This window comes from Arabidopsis thaliana, chromosome 2 (assembly GCF_000001735.4).
Source record: "Arabidopsis thaliana chromosome 2, partial sequence".
Taxonomy (NCBI): domain Eukaryota; kingdom Viridiplantae; phylum Streptophyta; class Magnoliopsida; order Brassicales; family Brassicaceae; genus Arabidopsis; species Arabidopsis thaliana.
In genome coordinates, this window is record NC_003071.7 from 13,160,954 (window position 1) to 13,174,274 (window position 13,321).

The following is a 13,321-nucleotide window of genomic DNA, read 5'->3' on the forward strand; positions in this document are numbered from 1 at the left end:
AGCCATATGAGATGTACCTATTTTCACAAAAACATAGACTTAATTGTACCAATCCCATAATTGATCCATAAAATTTTAGTATATTTTATAATTTTTCCATAAAATGAGTTCATTAATAGGATCGCACAAAGTTCAAAAGAGTAGTTGGATTTGGATATGTTGGTATCAGTTTGTTTCACTTTCAGCTTGTAGTATTTTTCTAACAAAGGTCCCACGATCAAATGAGAAATCTCATTCTTGTATATAATCATTATAATTTAAAAGATCCAGGTAGGCTTTCATTATAGTGTGTATATAAATATATCACATCGGCACATACAAAAACTAATATATTCTGGATACACAAAATATTAGAGAGCAAAGACATTGGTAATAAATCTTATTTGAAAATTTGATATGGCGTGTCCACAAAATCTTTCTTCTTACTAGAGATTAGCGATCCACAACAATTAGTTCAAAGATTAGCGATCCCCTAATTCATTTTGATTGTGTTTGGAAGCGTGGAGAGAAAAATTGTATTCGAAGCATTAAATTATTTTCTTGCCAATAGATTATGAGTTACCACTTATTACCAATTGATTTTGAGTTGAAATTCCTTATAAAATTTGATTTAAGCTTTAGATGAGATGTGTGTTTGTGTCTACGGTGCACTCGAAATCAGAATATATTCATTTCTACCATCGTTCATGATAGCTCGGGCATTCGAACTCTTAATGCCCTAAAAATTTATTTTCTTCATCTATTTATTATGTTGGATTTAGTGTGTTCGATGTGTTTTGAATGAGCGATACACATGTGTACCATCATTTACGGAAACTTGAACGTTTGGAGTGATTGATTAGGTAAGAATCCTAGAACAAAATGACTACTACAAGTAACTTTTTTGCAAAAACCTTATTTTATGTATTTCATCTTAATACTAATAACAACTTGACTTTTGTTCTACCTTTTCAATTTCTTATTCACTACAATTTTATTACACCACACTAATCACAAGATTCACAACTAATGGTGTATGAACCGTTGTTTGTGCTTCAAACTTTGCAGCGAATATTCAAACTTTTTATCTATAGAAAAAGAAGAGTGTGGGGGCATTAAAAGGAGCTGTCTCATAGTTGGTAATGTCAATTAAGAAGCTGGCAATACAATACATGTAGGACAATTCAATCATCGACCCATTTGAATAGATAATGCAACCCAATTATTTCACCTTATTACAAAGAAAAAAATACACCCCAAAATATCTCATCAATAAGCATATTATACTCATGATGACTTTTGTTAATTATAAAAACTAATGATGCTAATAACCAAAATCAAGAGTTGATAAAGGAAGTCACGTTTGGAGATTCTGTCTATAGTGTTTCGCTGGAGGCGTTGAAACAGCCCTCTTTAACAGCTCACTTCGTTTCACATTCCTAAATTCCTCTCAATCTTCTTCTTACTTAACTTATTATATAAGTCTCTGTTTCTCTCTGACAAAAATATTCCACCACAAAAAAAAATGGCTCAATTCTTAGAGAAGGCAACTTCGGCTCTCAGCGAAGCCAAAGAATCCGTTACAAGCACCGCTGAATCCGTCACGGCTTCTCTCACTGATGCTGAGAAAACCGTTAACCAAACCGCCAGGAGCACTCTAACTGACGCCGAGACAACCGTTGCAGCATCTGTTGAAACGGTCAAGACCGAGGCTGCAGCCGCACCAGACAAAGCGTCTGGTGTGTCTACACAGGTCGGTATTGGTCACAAACTTTTACATGTTTTTTATCGTCCCAGCAAAACTAACAAGACACGTTTTTAATTTGAATAGGCTAAGGATGCAGTGGACAAAGCTTTTTCTAGAGGTATAGAAGGAGCCAAATCTTTGCTTCAAACTTTCGAAGCGAAGAGCAGCGATATTTCCTCAAAGCTTGTTGGAGGTGTTACCAATCTTGTGAGTGGAGCATCGAGCAGCACCGTGGCAAACCGAGACCTTCCAGTATCTACAGACAACCAGGTCAAAGATTTATGCAAAACCCTCTTTTCTTAAAATCCTTCAAAAGAAAAAGTTTATTGTCTCTTATACCAAAAGATTGTAATTCTCATGATCATGTTTTAACAATTGAATATATGTGTTTTGCAGCCTCTGCTAGCGTCTGGTGAAAAGACGCCGTGGTGGAAGAATTGTTGTGGAGTTCTTGATCTTTTCAAGAAAGATACTTAAGTTAAAAAGATAAAAAAAAATGACAAATTAACGAATTTCACGAGATGAAGAAACAGAGCACTAGAAGAAGAAAGAACCCTCATCCTTTTGATTATTTATTTCCTTCCTTTTTGATTTTGATTTGAGATTGTGTCTATCTGTTTTTGTTTGTTTTTTGTTTTGTTGATATCTTGATTGTTTCCCAAAAACTTGTGTAAGAACAAAAAAAAAGACCAAATAAAAAGGGTTATTTCTTTGTGATTAGTGTTGGATTCTCACCATCCTCATTGGTCATCCCATGAGAGTGTTTTTAAATATTAAAATAATAAAAGAAAAGAAATGGGGGTGTCTTTAAATATGTGAATAGGGGAGATTAGTTTAGTGAGTCTCTATGGAGAATTGAAGACACTTTAGATCCCAAAACGAGGGTGTTTTCAAATTTAAGATATGTTTTTTTAAAACACGGTATGACCTATAAGGATGATTAAGGAGCTATAAAAGTTTAACGAAACAAAATTCGTAAACAAAACAAAAAAACTGAAGTTCAAGATTCATAAAAGCCTACCACAAATTCTTATCTTCCTGACTCTTTCAACGCCTCTTCCACCATATTCATCCTTTTCTCCAAATTGAGGGAGAATTTGTCAATCTACTCATTACTCTTTCGCCAATTATATTATGAAAGTCTAAAACTATTTTAAAACTATTTTATAAAGGAACATACTGTTATTAATTATTTTTTTGTATATAAATAAGATCTTAACATTGTCAAAACATATACATAGCTATTAGTATATGATTCGTATATTGTTGTTAAATATAAATCAAATGAATATAGTTCAATACAATAAATGGCGGTTTGGTTCTGCATTGGTTTGAATTCGAACTTGGTGTTCGTTTAGGATGAATACTTTACACTTCATGGATACAAGGTTACTAATAGTAACTTACTGTATAAATATCAACGGTGAGGTACTTTCGGAACTGAAAAAACTATCGTCTTGAATTAGCCTAGAAAAAGTTGCCTATTATATATTACATGACTATGTTAAGGTTATAACAAGTGGATATAAAACACAAAAGCAAAGGAAGTAGAGAAATGAGATCAAAGTTCTTGAGGAGGAGGTTGAAGCTTCAGGCTTGGGAGTTGGATGAGATGGTATTCTCCCGAAAAGCCCTAATCCATCTTCACTTGTTACGTTCAATATCGATTCACTCGTGCTGCAATTGTCACACTCGATCAAAACCTTGTCATCTCATAAATTCAAATACACGTGTATTTATCAACTTTTATAACATATCAATTAGTTTTGGAGAGATTTTTTACCTTGTAGATGGAAAGTGGCATGAACCTAAACCTGTCAACAGAGAGAAATCTTTCATTTAGATGGATTCTTTCTCGACATACATATATGTGACGAAAAATATTGACATGGAAACATTATCAACCCTTGTAGTTTAGATATGTAGCCCGATCATGTGGAAACCGTTAGCATTGCACACAGAAATTACTATATATCCCTGCTACTATTTGGTCAACAAAAAAAAAAAAAGCTCTTTTATATAAGCGAGTGTATAAAGTTTTCTTATAATGAATTCTAAATTTATTTTCAGATCTTAAGTCTTAATATGAGTTTGTAGTGTTCAACTTCGTGTATTTAAACTATTAATTTATTGATAATAGTTTTGTCAATAAGATATTCCTACTTATTGGATCTCCGTCCTATAGCGTCCACCATCTTAACTAATACATTGATCTATAATTTGTTTTCCCAATTGACCAATTAACTAAAGTACCATCACTATTAGTTTATTATTATCGGTTTGTTACACTTGACAATATGATAAAATCACTAAACTCCAACTAGTAACATTAAAAATTATTTAGCGCAACATCAATATTTAACATTTAGCTAGTACACTAGCTAATCCTACAAAATGTAAGAGTTCAAAATCACAAGTTCGAACACAAACGGTAGAGAGATTGACTAATAACCTGATTTGTTTCCGATCCGGAAGAATTATACATTTAAGGTCTGGTTAGAAAAGACATATATTATTTTGCAATAAATTTTAACTAGAAATATAAGATAGAATGACTAACTTGGGTCAGCACTGATAGTGATAGCAGTTCCATCAAAATTGCAACTACTAGGGATTGGATTCTTCTGGTAATAACTATTGAAGGCAAAAGAGGCATGTGCTCTCAACGAGTTGGGGTTATAACAATTTCCTCCTTCTTGTATCTCAGAGCAGTCTGCTCCACCAATCCCACATGCATAGTCCAAAGCCGCTTGTAACGCCATTTTTGCAACGTTCTCTCTAGCAACGCACCAGCTCTGATCACCTGGGTAGGCTACACCGTGTGGTGACGATGGAATCGTTAGTGGCGTTGTGGCCACCGCGGAAGCGTCAGAGTCGGAGTTAGGGACCACGGTTGTTGGTGTGGTGGTTGGGTTTGTGGCTAATGGTGTGGTTATGTCTTTTTCTTCTTCTATTGGTTCAGTAATTGCTTTTGTACCTGTCAAACCATAGTTAATGTTTTTATTTATTGATTAAGGTATTAAAAACAGTAATAATGATGTCTAAGTCTAAGATTTGGTTGGTAAAGTTAGAACATTAATTGTCATGTCTCTAACATTTGTTTCACCAATTTGTAATTTATGTAAGTGGATAAAAAAGATAAACCGAGTTAGGAAAACAAAAAGTAAAAAAACGAAGACCAAACCTCAGAAACCATAAACAAAAAGACAATAGAGAATCTTTGAACTGAACAAGAAAAAGTAACTACTAGAATATTTGCAAGCTTGAACACCACATCAATTCACATGTGTAAGAACCTTTTTTTTTTGAAATTGGAGAAGAATTACCTTTTCAGAGTATTGATAATAACGAAAATAAAAACATTAGGAAGGAAAATAAATAGAAATGGAACGTTAGGAAGGAAAAACATTTTAGAATATAAAAACAAATTCTGCTGAAGAAAAAACAAAACTAAGACATGGATCAGAGTTTTAAAAACAACAAAAAGTCCTATAAGACATAGATTAACTTTCCGAATCTTTTAAATAGCAAATTCATTAAACATTATAACTTTGAATTAAATAGATAAACATATATATATATATATATATATATGTCTTAGACATAGATGAACATTTTTACATAATTAATTACAAATAAAAAACAAGAAAAAAATATTGTGTTATCAATTTTTGGTTGGTTTTCCATTAAAAGAAATTCAAACTATGGGTTATATATATACTTGAAAATTTTTGGAACAAAAGTTTTCATCTTCTTTGAATAATGGGTTAGAAAAGTAACCTGAGAAGAAGAAGGAGAGAAGAAGAAGACTGGTTACTAATCTGAAGCCTTTATCCATTCCAAAAAAAAAAAAACCCAAACTCTTGTCTTTTGTCAACAAATCTTTCTTATCAACTATATATAGAGCGAGATGGGGGGGAGAGAGAGAGAGATAGAGATAGATAAAGGGAAGCTTTGTGTTTGGAACTTGAGTTTATGGAGTTGAAAAAGGAGGCAAGATTGCTGGAGAAACCAAGAGAGAAAGAGAGAGAGAGAGAGAGTAGTAATGATTTGTTTGGAATTTAGGTTTTATGGGCAATGTATAGTGTAATGCGGGCTGCTTCCAGTGAGTGATGTTAGTAATGATGGTTTTTCTCTCACACTTTTGATTCTTCTATTCCCTGGTTCCTCTTTTTTCTTTACTTTCTTTCAATCACAATTAAGGACTTTTCCATTAGTTTTCTTTCTTTCTTGAAGCTCTACATAAGCATAAATAATTTGCCGCTAACATAAGCATAAACAATTTGAGTAGTGGGCCTCACTTAGCTAGCTACGAATTATATAAATTTAACTAAAGATTTAAACATAAACAACAACAAAGAAGTAAAGAACTATATATTTAATTAAAAGGTAGAATTTGCAAAATGGTAATATGTTTCATGGTAACCGAACCCGCACAGTCCAGTACCGTTTCAATAGTAATAAAATTTTATGTATATATATACACATATATTTATATATTTTTGTTATTATTATAACTGCACTTTATGTACAATTGAACCGCAGAGTTCATAGTCAAAAAGATGTTAAATTATGATACATAAAAAGTTAAAACAACAATACCGAATGAAATGATGAAAAAAATAGATTTCATACTCATTACATAGCCACAAGTTCAGTAACTACAACATTTTTAGCTAGGATTCCATACGTACGAAATATTGATAAGGTCGAACACATGATCGATCAAACTATGCCATCCGAGAAGATTGCACGTCTATAACTTCAACCACCTGATCAAAATTGTCATTTTTTTGTTTTACATGGATGTGAATTTTATTGAAGGTAACTCCTCCACTCAATATGTTACGCCAGCCACCCCTACAAAAACAAATGTCTAACATGAATGAGATCTACACTCTTAAGTCTTAACCATGTTTGACTTGAGCTCTTCGCTCTTCGCTCTTGCTTGCTAAAGCGATTTGCATTGTTGCCGTTAGAAAGAAAAAGAAAAACAATCTTCATTATTGAAATAACAAAGCGAATTGAAGCAAGAAAGTTTGATGTAATACCGAATTTGAAATAAAGAAAGGTAAATAATAAACGAGTAATAGAATAATACTCTTTAGTTTCTCTTTTACTTTTGAGGAAATATAGCAAATTGATTGATTTGACTTTAAGTTGATATAGGACCCAAATATGTTACAAACTCATAAGACTTACTTTTGACTAATCTCACACCAACTTTTTGTGTTTATTATTCACATTTATGTTGTTGCAACCTCTATCTATAGCAATATTTAAAAATATTTTAGACCTTCATTATTAAAGTTTGTATATTTATTTGCAGTGGATGCGGAATTACCTTGTTGAAAAGTTGCGGTAATAATTGCATTATTATAAGGTAAAAATGTGCATTTAGAAAAGGATAAAGTAACCAAAGATACAACTTTCGGTGTCGCAAAGTAATGATAAGAAAAGAATAAAATTGGTTCACTGTTTCTTCTCTTTATTTGAGTATTAATAAGGTACGGAATGAGGAACACATGATTATGAGAGCAAGTGGGGGCACATATTTGTTAGCAACAACATAGGAAATGAAAAATAGATTCATGTCTATAAATCTTCAATTATTTTCAATTTTATCTTAGTAAATAATAAGTCAAGAGTACTGATTTAAGATCCCTATTATCCAATACTAACAAAATGTGTTAAATCGTAAGCCCTAAAAACTCTATGATATTTGTTATAGACAGAGTCAAAACAAAAGTTCTTAACCTCTTATGCTACATCTTTGGATTCTACCAAATCTTCTTGCACTCTTTAAAAACGTATTACAAAAAAAAAAAAAAAAAAAAAAAAACTCAAATGAGAATGCAGGAGTGGCTAGAGATTTTACTGATTCACACTCTTATTGATTCATCATCTTTATCACCACAAAGACTCAGAGTAATGAATAGAATCATATCATCACAAGGATCAGATTTGATCAAACAAAAACTCTCTCAACACACTTCCTTCTTCGGCATCAAGCTATGGATCCTCATCACAGCTTCTGCCTCCATAGCCTTCCTCTTAGTTCTGATAATTTCTGTCCTCCTCTGTTTCATATTTCACAGGAGAAGATGTAGCCAAGAACCATTCAGACTAAGATCAAAGCTTTGTCTACCTTTATCACACATTCCCTTAACTAACAAACAACAGATTCCTTATAACCGTTGCGGCGACGATATAGAGAGCCAGAGAATCTCTCAGGTTGGTTGGTCCTCTGCTCGTCTTTCCTACTACACACGCAGCTTCTCCTCTACCGGCAGCTTTGGAAGCTTCAATGTGTTTACGTTCATGGAGATCAAGAACGTGACAGATAGTTTTGCAGATGATAATGTGATTACTAAAGGAGATTCTTCAACGGTGTATCGCGGAATCTTGATGGGTACAGTCACTGTTGCTGTCAAACGATTCCTTCCAAGGTTTTTACATTTTTGCTTGATGTCCTCGTATATCTTAGAATCTTAATATTTTGATCTGAGATAAAGAGTAATAGCAGGTATGAAGATAAAGATTTCATTACAAAAGCTGAGATGATTGCAAATGTTAGACACAAGAATGTTGTGAGACTCCTTGGATACTGCATAGAAGGAGATGAGAGGTATATAGATATATAACCTATGATGTGTGACTTACGTTAAAATTAATTTAGACTCATACTTAAGTCTGTATAAATTTTAGGGTTCTTGTATATGAATACGCTGAGAAAGGCGATTTGCACGAATGGCTTCATGGATCTGCAGGAAGAAATCGGCCTCTGACTTGGAGAAAGAGGATGAAGATCATTCAAGGAGTAGCAAAAGGGTTTGATGATCAAACCACATTTTGGTTTTCTTGTCTTCTTTTATGCATGAATCATTCTGATGGTTAATTATTAAGTTTATGTTCTGATCAGCCTTGCGTATATTCACGAGGACATCGAACCAAAGATCACTCATCAAGACATAAGACCAAGCAAGATTCTTCTTGATTATCAATGGAACCCTAAGATACTTGATGTTGGATTCATTGGTCACAGTGATATTCCAACTTTGATTCCTTCACCTGGTAATATGGATGAGAAAATCGACGTTTATTCCTTTGGGAATATGATAATGGAGCTTGTCTCTGGGAGAGTCTCTGTAGACCAAAGTTCACCACATGTGAGAGTGTATACACAATACATAATTTACCAATAAAAACCATTTTTAGCTAACTAGAAACACTGTTGTTCTTGGCAGGTTTATCTAGTGGACTGGATCAAAGAGATGGTGGCAAATCATATGATAGTAGATGTTCTTGATCCTAGTCTTCCCGAATTTCCTACAATAAAGGAACTCAAACGGATTGTGTTGATTTCCCTGCGTTGTGTTGATCCCGAGCTAAAAGAGAGACCTAAAATGGGAGATGTGATTCACATGCTCCAACCACATGACTTGCTGCTGAATAACAATGTAATAAAACTTTTTGACATTCAGTTTCTTGTTCCCCAAGCTAAATAGTTATCCTTACTTTGTTCTTTCTCTGTTTCCAGGCAATACAGAAGGCTCAGAAGATTACCCGGTCACATGAGGTTTCTGCAATAAGTATCAGACAATGAGTCCTAAGCAAGCAATAAAATGATTGTTAATATAGGATCTTCTGCTTTGTATTAACTAAATTAAGGGTTCCTTTTAATTTAGGTCACAGCAGGCTCAGCTGTATTGATTGTGTTTTGCATCCTTTCCAACTTTGTTATATGACTTCCCTATATATCACATGTGTTGCTATTGATGCAGGATAGTAATCAGGAAGATAAATTTCTTGAACCAAATCTGTATAGGAACACTGATAAAATAGAAACAACGATTTTCACAATCTTGGTTTCCAAGGAACTTGAATAACAATAAAAACTAGGGATAGTATAATGAAGTTACAAATTTATTACTTTGACCCTTCTTTTACTTAAATTTCCACTGTTGTTTTTCTTTTTGGAAAATTATCTTTTACAAGTTTTTTTGCGTTTCATTAATTCTATGTTACGAACACAACTTTTTGACCAATTTATAAAATCGGTGAGTTACAATAACCGGTAGACGAGTAAACCGGGATTTTATAAGTGCTCTGAAGATCACCAAACAATCTCTCCTCACGAAGATCTTCAGCTTCAAGGACTTTTAAATCATCGAATCTCTCTGTAAGTTACGATCTCCGACTGACTCTTACTGGGTAAATTTCGAAAACTTGAAACTGGGTGTTTCCGACCGTCGAATCGGATTCGACTAGATATGAACTGGGTTCAACGAAAAATCTACCTTTACAACGTCACCTTCGGGCTTTACATGCTCGATTGGTGGGAACGATACCTATTCAGTATCCTTTTCTCTTTGATCTATTTGAACTTTTTTTGTTGTTGCGAATCTTATCTTATTCGGTTAAAAGGTTGAATTTTTATTTGTTCAGCTTCTTTAGCTGCGTTATCTTTTGTTAGAAAAGTTTAATTTTTTGAGATTCTATTCTGGATTTGACAATGTCTATGAAGTTTCAAATTTACAAGTTTTGTCCAGCAAAAACAAAAACCAGAGCTCTTGCCATTTTCCTTAACTCTGTTTTTTTCTTTCAGATTCTTTAGTGTTAATCTTGATGTGGTTTATTCTGTACAATGGATCTCGTTACTTTTCCGAGCTTTGCAAGAGGTAACTTTAATGGTCTTAATGTATAGCTTTAGTTTGATTTAGGTTTGGGTTTTGTCACCATCTCAAATCCTTGTTTTGCTTATATGTTTTACTAGTTTCTATCTCTAGTTAGTGTGTGTATATGTATCTATGTTCTATTGATTAAAGATATCAAGAGGGTTTGTGGATTTTACATCACATTTGATATTCTATATCATCCGATTGTTAATGAACTACATTGAATGTTATGTTCCTTTGATCTCTGTGCTTATAACGGATTTAGAGGGTTGCTAGAGTTTGCTCTATCTTATGCATTCAATTCTCTTAACACAGAGCAGAGCGACTTCAAACAGATTCTTTGGGGATTTGAACTTAGGTTGTGTGTTAAGTATGCTCAGAAGAAACATTTGAAATCACTTTCTTGATAAGCCTCTTGCGTTGTTATGCACTGCTTAATTATGTTAAATCCTTCTTATTCCACAGGCATCTTTCATGAAACCAGGTCATAATCATCACGCCATGGAATCGTGAAACCCACATGGTTATCTGAGACTTGCGCCAACAAACTCCTATGTTCTGCTTTGCTTGCACCTCCTTCTTTGCCACGATTCCTGATCATGTAAACTGTTCATAGATCATTTATTCCTATGGTTATTTTGGAATGGACATCCTTTGTTCGATTCTATTTCCTCCACTTCAAATTTTTGACACAGGGCCAAACCATATTACTTGCATCTTTTGATGTTTAGAGTCCATAACCTCAAAGTTTCCAGGTGTTTTCTCGGTACTGTTAGTAAGAGACCATGTCCATCAGTGTTTCTAATGGGTTTCTAATCTAAAATCCTAAAGAATAAAAGTCCAAAAATAAAGGAAAACCCAATAAAATTGTTAGGATCGTTCCTATTTTAGGATTTTTAGGATTTTCTGAAGTGTTTAGAAACAGTGACGTGGCTAGAAATGATAGGATGAAAATTTAGACAAAAAAAACAAAAAAGAAAAAAGCGTGTTTCTCTTTCCTCTTGTCCTTTCTCTTTTCTTTTGGTTCTCCGACGAAAATTAGGTGATTCCAATCGATCCCTTTCGATTACAAACTTCGGCGTATCGACCATGAAATCGGGAGACAAGAGCCACATGTACTCAATTTTCAACCGCTATGTACTCAATTTTCAACCGCCGGGATGATGATCGACGACGAGGTTGTTCACTAAATTGATTCTTCGAACCAAATCGAAAGGAGTGGCAAAAAGCTTCAGAAAAGAGTAGGGTGGAGGCTGCTTGGATTAAAGAGAAGTATCCAGATAGAATTCCGGTGAGTGTCTCTCTTGTCATTGATCGATCATACAATAACTTGCTTAACTTTCACAACAATTATAGCCTTTTCTCTACGCATTGTTTGGAATTGTGGTGTTCTCTACGCATTGTTTTAAACTTCTGTTGTTTAAGAAATTATAGAATATCTGCATAAAGTATGTTAAGGTTTATACGTTTATTCACATGAACATGACCATGCTTCTGCTATCGAAGAAGAATTGCAATTCTCATGGAAAAGCCTCTGTTTTTTATAGTGCTTAGTAAGTATAGAGACTAGTAACTAGAATATTATTAGATTGGTTTATGCATTTCTTTTATGGCTTTTGATGAACAATTGGTCCATATGCCATTATTTTCGGTTATATGGTCCTTATGTGACACATTACTGTTAAGTGTTTCTTTCTCATCTAAACGTTGAAGAGTAGTTTGATTGTTGTATTGACCGTTAAGCATTTGTACTCTTACTGAAATCTTGAGAGCTGTCATTTTCAGGTGTATGTAGAATTGCAGACTACATTCTTTAAGTTCTTGAGCTTGGAACAATACTTTTCTCACTCTACTTGTTTCTGCAATTAAATGGTAATAACAATTTCTAATGTCAGTTAAAAATCTTTCAAGTTGATTTTTGTTTAGCTTTTTCTATTGAGGTTCAAACTTGTAAGCACGCGATTGAAACCAACTGTAGAATGACAGATCTTGTTTGTTATTCTGTCTTTATGTTACTTTGTGTCATCTTCTATATACTTTTACATACCTTACAGGGCCGCTTAGTGATCTTGAAATGGCTTTAAAGAACAAACTTATCACTGACATGTTGTCAAATGCTTGAATGGTGCCTTTTATGTCTTGAAAGTTAGTCTTTTTGTGTCGGTTAATGCTTCTTCACTTGTTTTTGTTCTGTTCGGTTATGAATCTTATTATCTTAAGTTGTTTGTGTTCTGTTCTAAATTGGTTTCATTGTGCTCTGTTCTAATTGGTTTGTGTTCGTGTTCAAACTTCAATAGATTGGTTTGTGTTCTGTTCTAAATGAATTTCAACTTCGTTTTAAGGATGATGTCCCTGTCGAGATGCAAGAGTTCAAGGAAGCATAAATAGCAAGCACATGCAAGTGTTGTTCTGTTCTGTGTATAAGTGTATAGGCTATGGTCGTGTGAAGATGCACTTGAGTTTGTGTGTCGAATTTTGTGAGTGTATCAAGTTTTGAGAGCGTAGAGTCTGTGTCAAGTTTTGAGAGTCAAATGTATCCCAAACACTTTCACATTTTTTTCAAAATTTTTTTTTAGTTTTATTAGAAACTCACTTAAGGATTTTTTTAATGGACCAAAAATTTTTCAAAAACTCTACAAAATCTCTAAACTACAAAAATATCAAAATTAATTAATAAAAAATACATAGAAACCTTACTTAGAAACTAACCAATGTGGTTGCTCTGAGAGTACTACAAAAATAAAATAAAATGTGTAATATACAAATTGCAAGAGAATACATAACATAACAGAGAAATTCATATGTACAGTAATTGAAAATCGTCGAGTAAACCAATTTTGGTTTGGATACCAATTCAGTTTTTGGTTAGATTCGGGTAATTAAATTAAACCACTCAATGAAGGACACGTAAGTTCTT

General features: G+C 33.5%; 5 protein-coding genes, 1 long non-coding RNA gene and 1 other non-coding gene across 13 annotated transcripts; 6 read left to right on the forward strand and 1 right to left on the reverse strand.

The window, feature by feature from the left end:
- Window positions 1-861: 861 nt before the first annotated feature.
- On the forward strand, window positions 862-990 carry AT2G30925 (uncharacterized protein; the record flags this gene model as incomplete). The annotated part of the gene is made up of 1 exon (NM_128645.1): window positions 862-990. The coding sequence occupies one exon, from the start codon at window positions 862-864 to the stop codon at window positions 988-990; it is 129 nt and encodes a 42-aa protein (NP_565707.1).
- Window positions 991-1,120: 130 nt separating this feature from the next.
- Window positions 1,121-2,544, forward strand: AT2G30930 (uncharacterized protein). Its single transcript, NM_128646.4, has 3 exons — window positions 1,121-1,732; window positions 1,811-1,996; window positions 2,123-2,544. The coding sequence occupies exons 1-3, from the start codon at window positions 1,505-1,507 to the stop codon at window positions 2,201-2,203; spliced, it is 495 nt and encodes a 164-aa protein (NP_565708.1). The 5' UTR covers window positions 1,121-1,504; the 3' UTR covers window positions 2,204-2,544.
- Window positions 2,545-3,039: 495 nt separating this feature from the next.
- Window positions 3,040-5,949, reverse strand: AT2G30933 (Carbohydrate-binding X8 domain superfamily protein). 3 transcript variants are annotated; one of them, NM_001036373.3, is made up of 4 exons: window positions 5,507-5,949; window positions 4,287-4,703; window positions 3,510-3,540; window positions 3,040-3,403 (listed from the first exon to the last, which is right to left on the reverse strand). In NM_001036373.3, the coding sequence occupies exons 1-4, from the start codon at window positions 5,562-5,564 to the stop codon at window positions 3,226-3,228; spliced, it is 684 nt and encodes a 227-aa protein (NP_001031450.1). In that variant the 5' UTR covers window positions 5,565-5,949; the 3' UTR covers window positions 3,040-3,225. The 3 variants fall into 3 exon arrangements, with proteins under 3 accessions (NP_001031450.1, NP_001318325.1, NP_001118420.1); NM_001336308.1 differs by having other exon boundaries at window positions 3,510-4,703; NM_001124948.2 differs by lacking the exon at window positions 3,040-3,403 and having other exon boundaries at window positions 3,475-4,703.
- Window positions 5,950-6,547: 598 nt separating this feature from the next.
- Window positions 6,548-6,780, forward strand: AT2G08415. Its single transcript, NR_140337.1, has one exon. It is a non-coding gene; the product is annotated as an other RNA (long non-coding RNA).
- Window positions 6,781-7,579: 799 nt separating this feature from the next.
- On the forward strand, window positions 7,580-9,332 carry AT2G30940 (Protein kinase superfamily protein; the record flags this gene model as incomplete). Of its 3 annotated transcripts, none has more annotated exons than NM_201842.2 (6): window positions 7,580-8,175; window positions 8,244-8,354; window positions 8,435-8,557; window positions 8,649-8,901; window positions 8,974-9,186; window positions 9,267-9,332. In NM_201842.2, 6 exons carry the CDS (start codon window positions 7,580-7,582, stop codon window positions 9,330-9,332), a joined length of 1,362 nt encoding a protein of 453 aa, NP_973571.2. The 3 variants fall into 3 exon arrangements, with proteins under 3 accessions (NP_973571.2, NP_180651.2, NP_001324776.1); NM_128647.2 differs by having other exon boundaries at window positions 8,649-8,895; NM_001336309.1 differs by having other exon boundaries at window positions 8,253-8,354.
- Window positions 9,333-9,825: 493 nt separating this feature from the next.
- AT2G30942 (transmembrane protein, putative (DUF3317)) lies at window positions 9,826-11,215 on the forward strand. Its single transcript, NM_201843.2, has 3 exons — window positions 9,826-10,084; window positions 10,335-10,407; window positions 10,870-11,215. Exons 1-3 carry the CDS (start codon window positions 10,000-10,002, stop codon window positions 10,880-10,882), a joined length of 171 nt encoding a protein of 56 aa, NP_973572.1. The 5' UTR covers window positions 9,826-9,999; the 3' UTR covers window positions 10,883-11,215.
- Window positions 11,216-11,388: 173 nt separating this feature from the next.
- On the forward strand, window positions 11,389-13,030 carry AT2G30945. 3 transcript variants are annotated; one of them, NR_140680.1, is made up of 3 exons: window positions 11,389-11,695; window positions 12,190-12,276; window positions 12,747-13,030. It is a non-coding gene; the product is annotated as an other RNA (non-coding RNA). The 3 variants fall into 3 exon arrangements; NR_140681.1 differs by having other exon boundaries at window positions 12,190-13,030; NR_140682.1 differs by lacking the exon at window positions 12,190-12,276 and having other exon boundaries at window positions 11,419-11,695; window positions 12,747-12,935.
- Window positions 13,031-13,321: the final 291 nt, after the last annotated feature.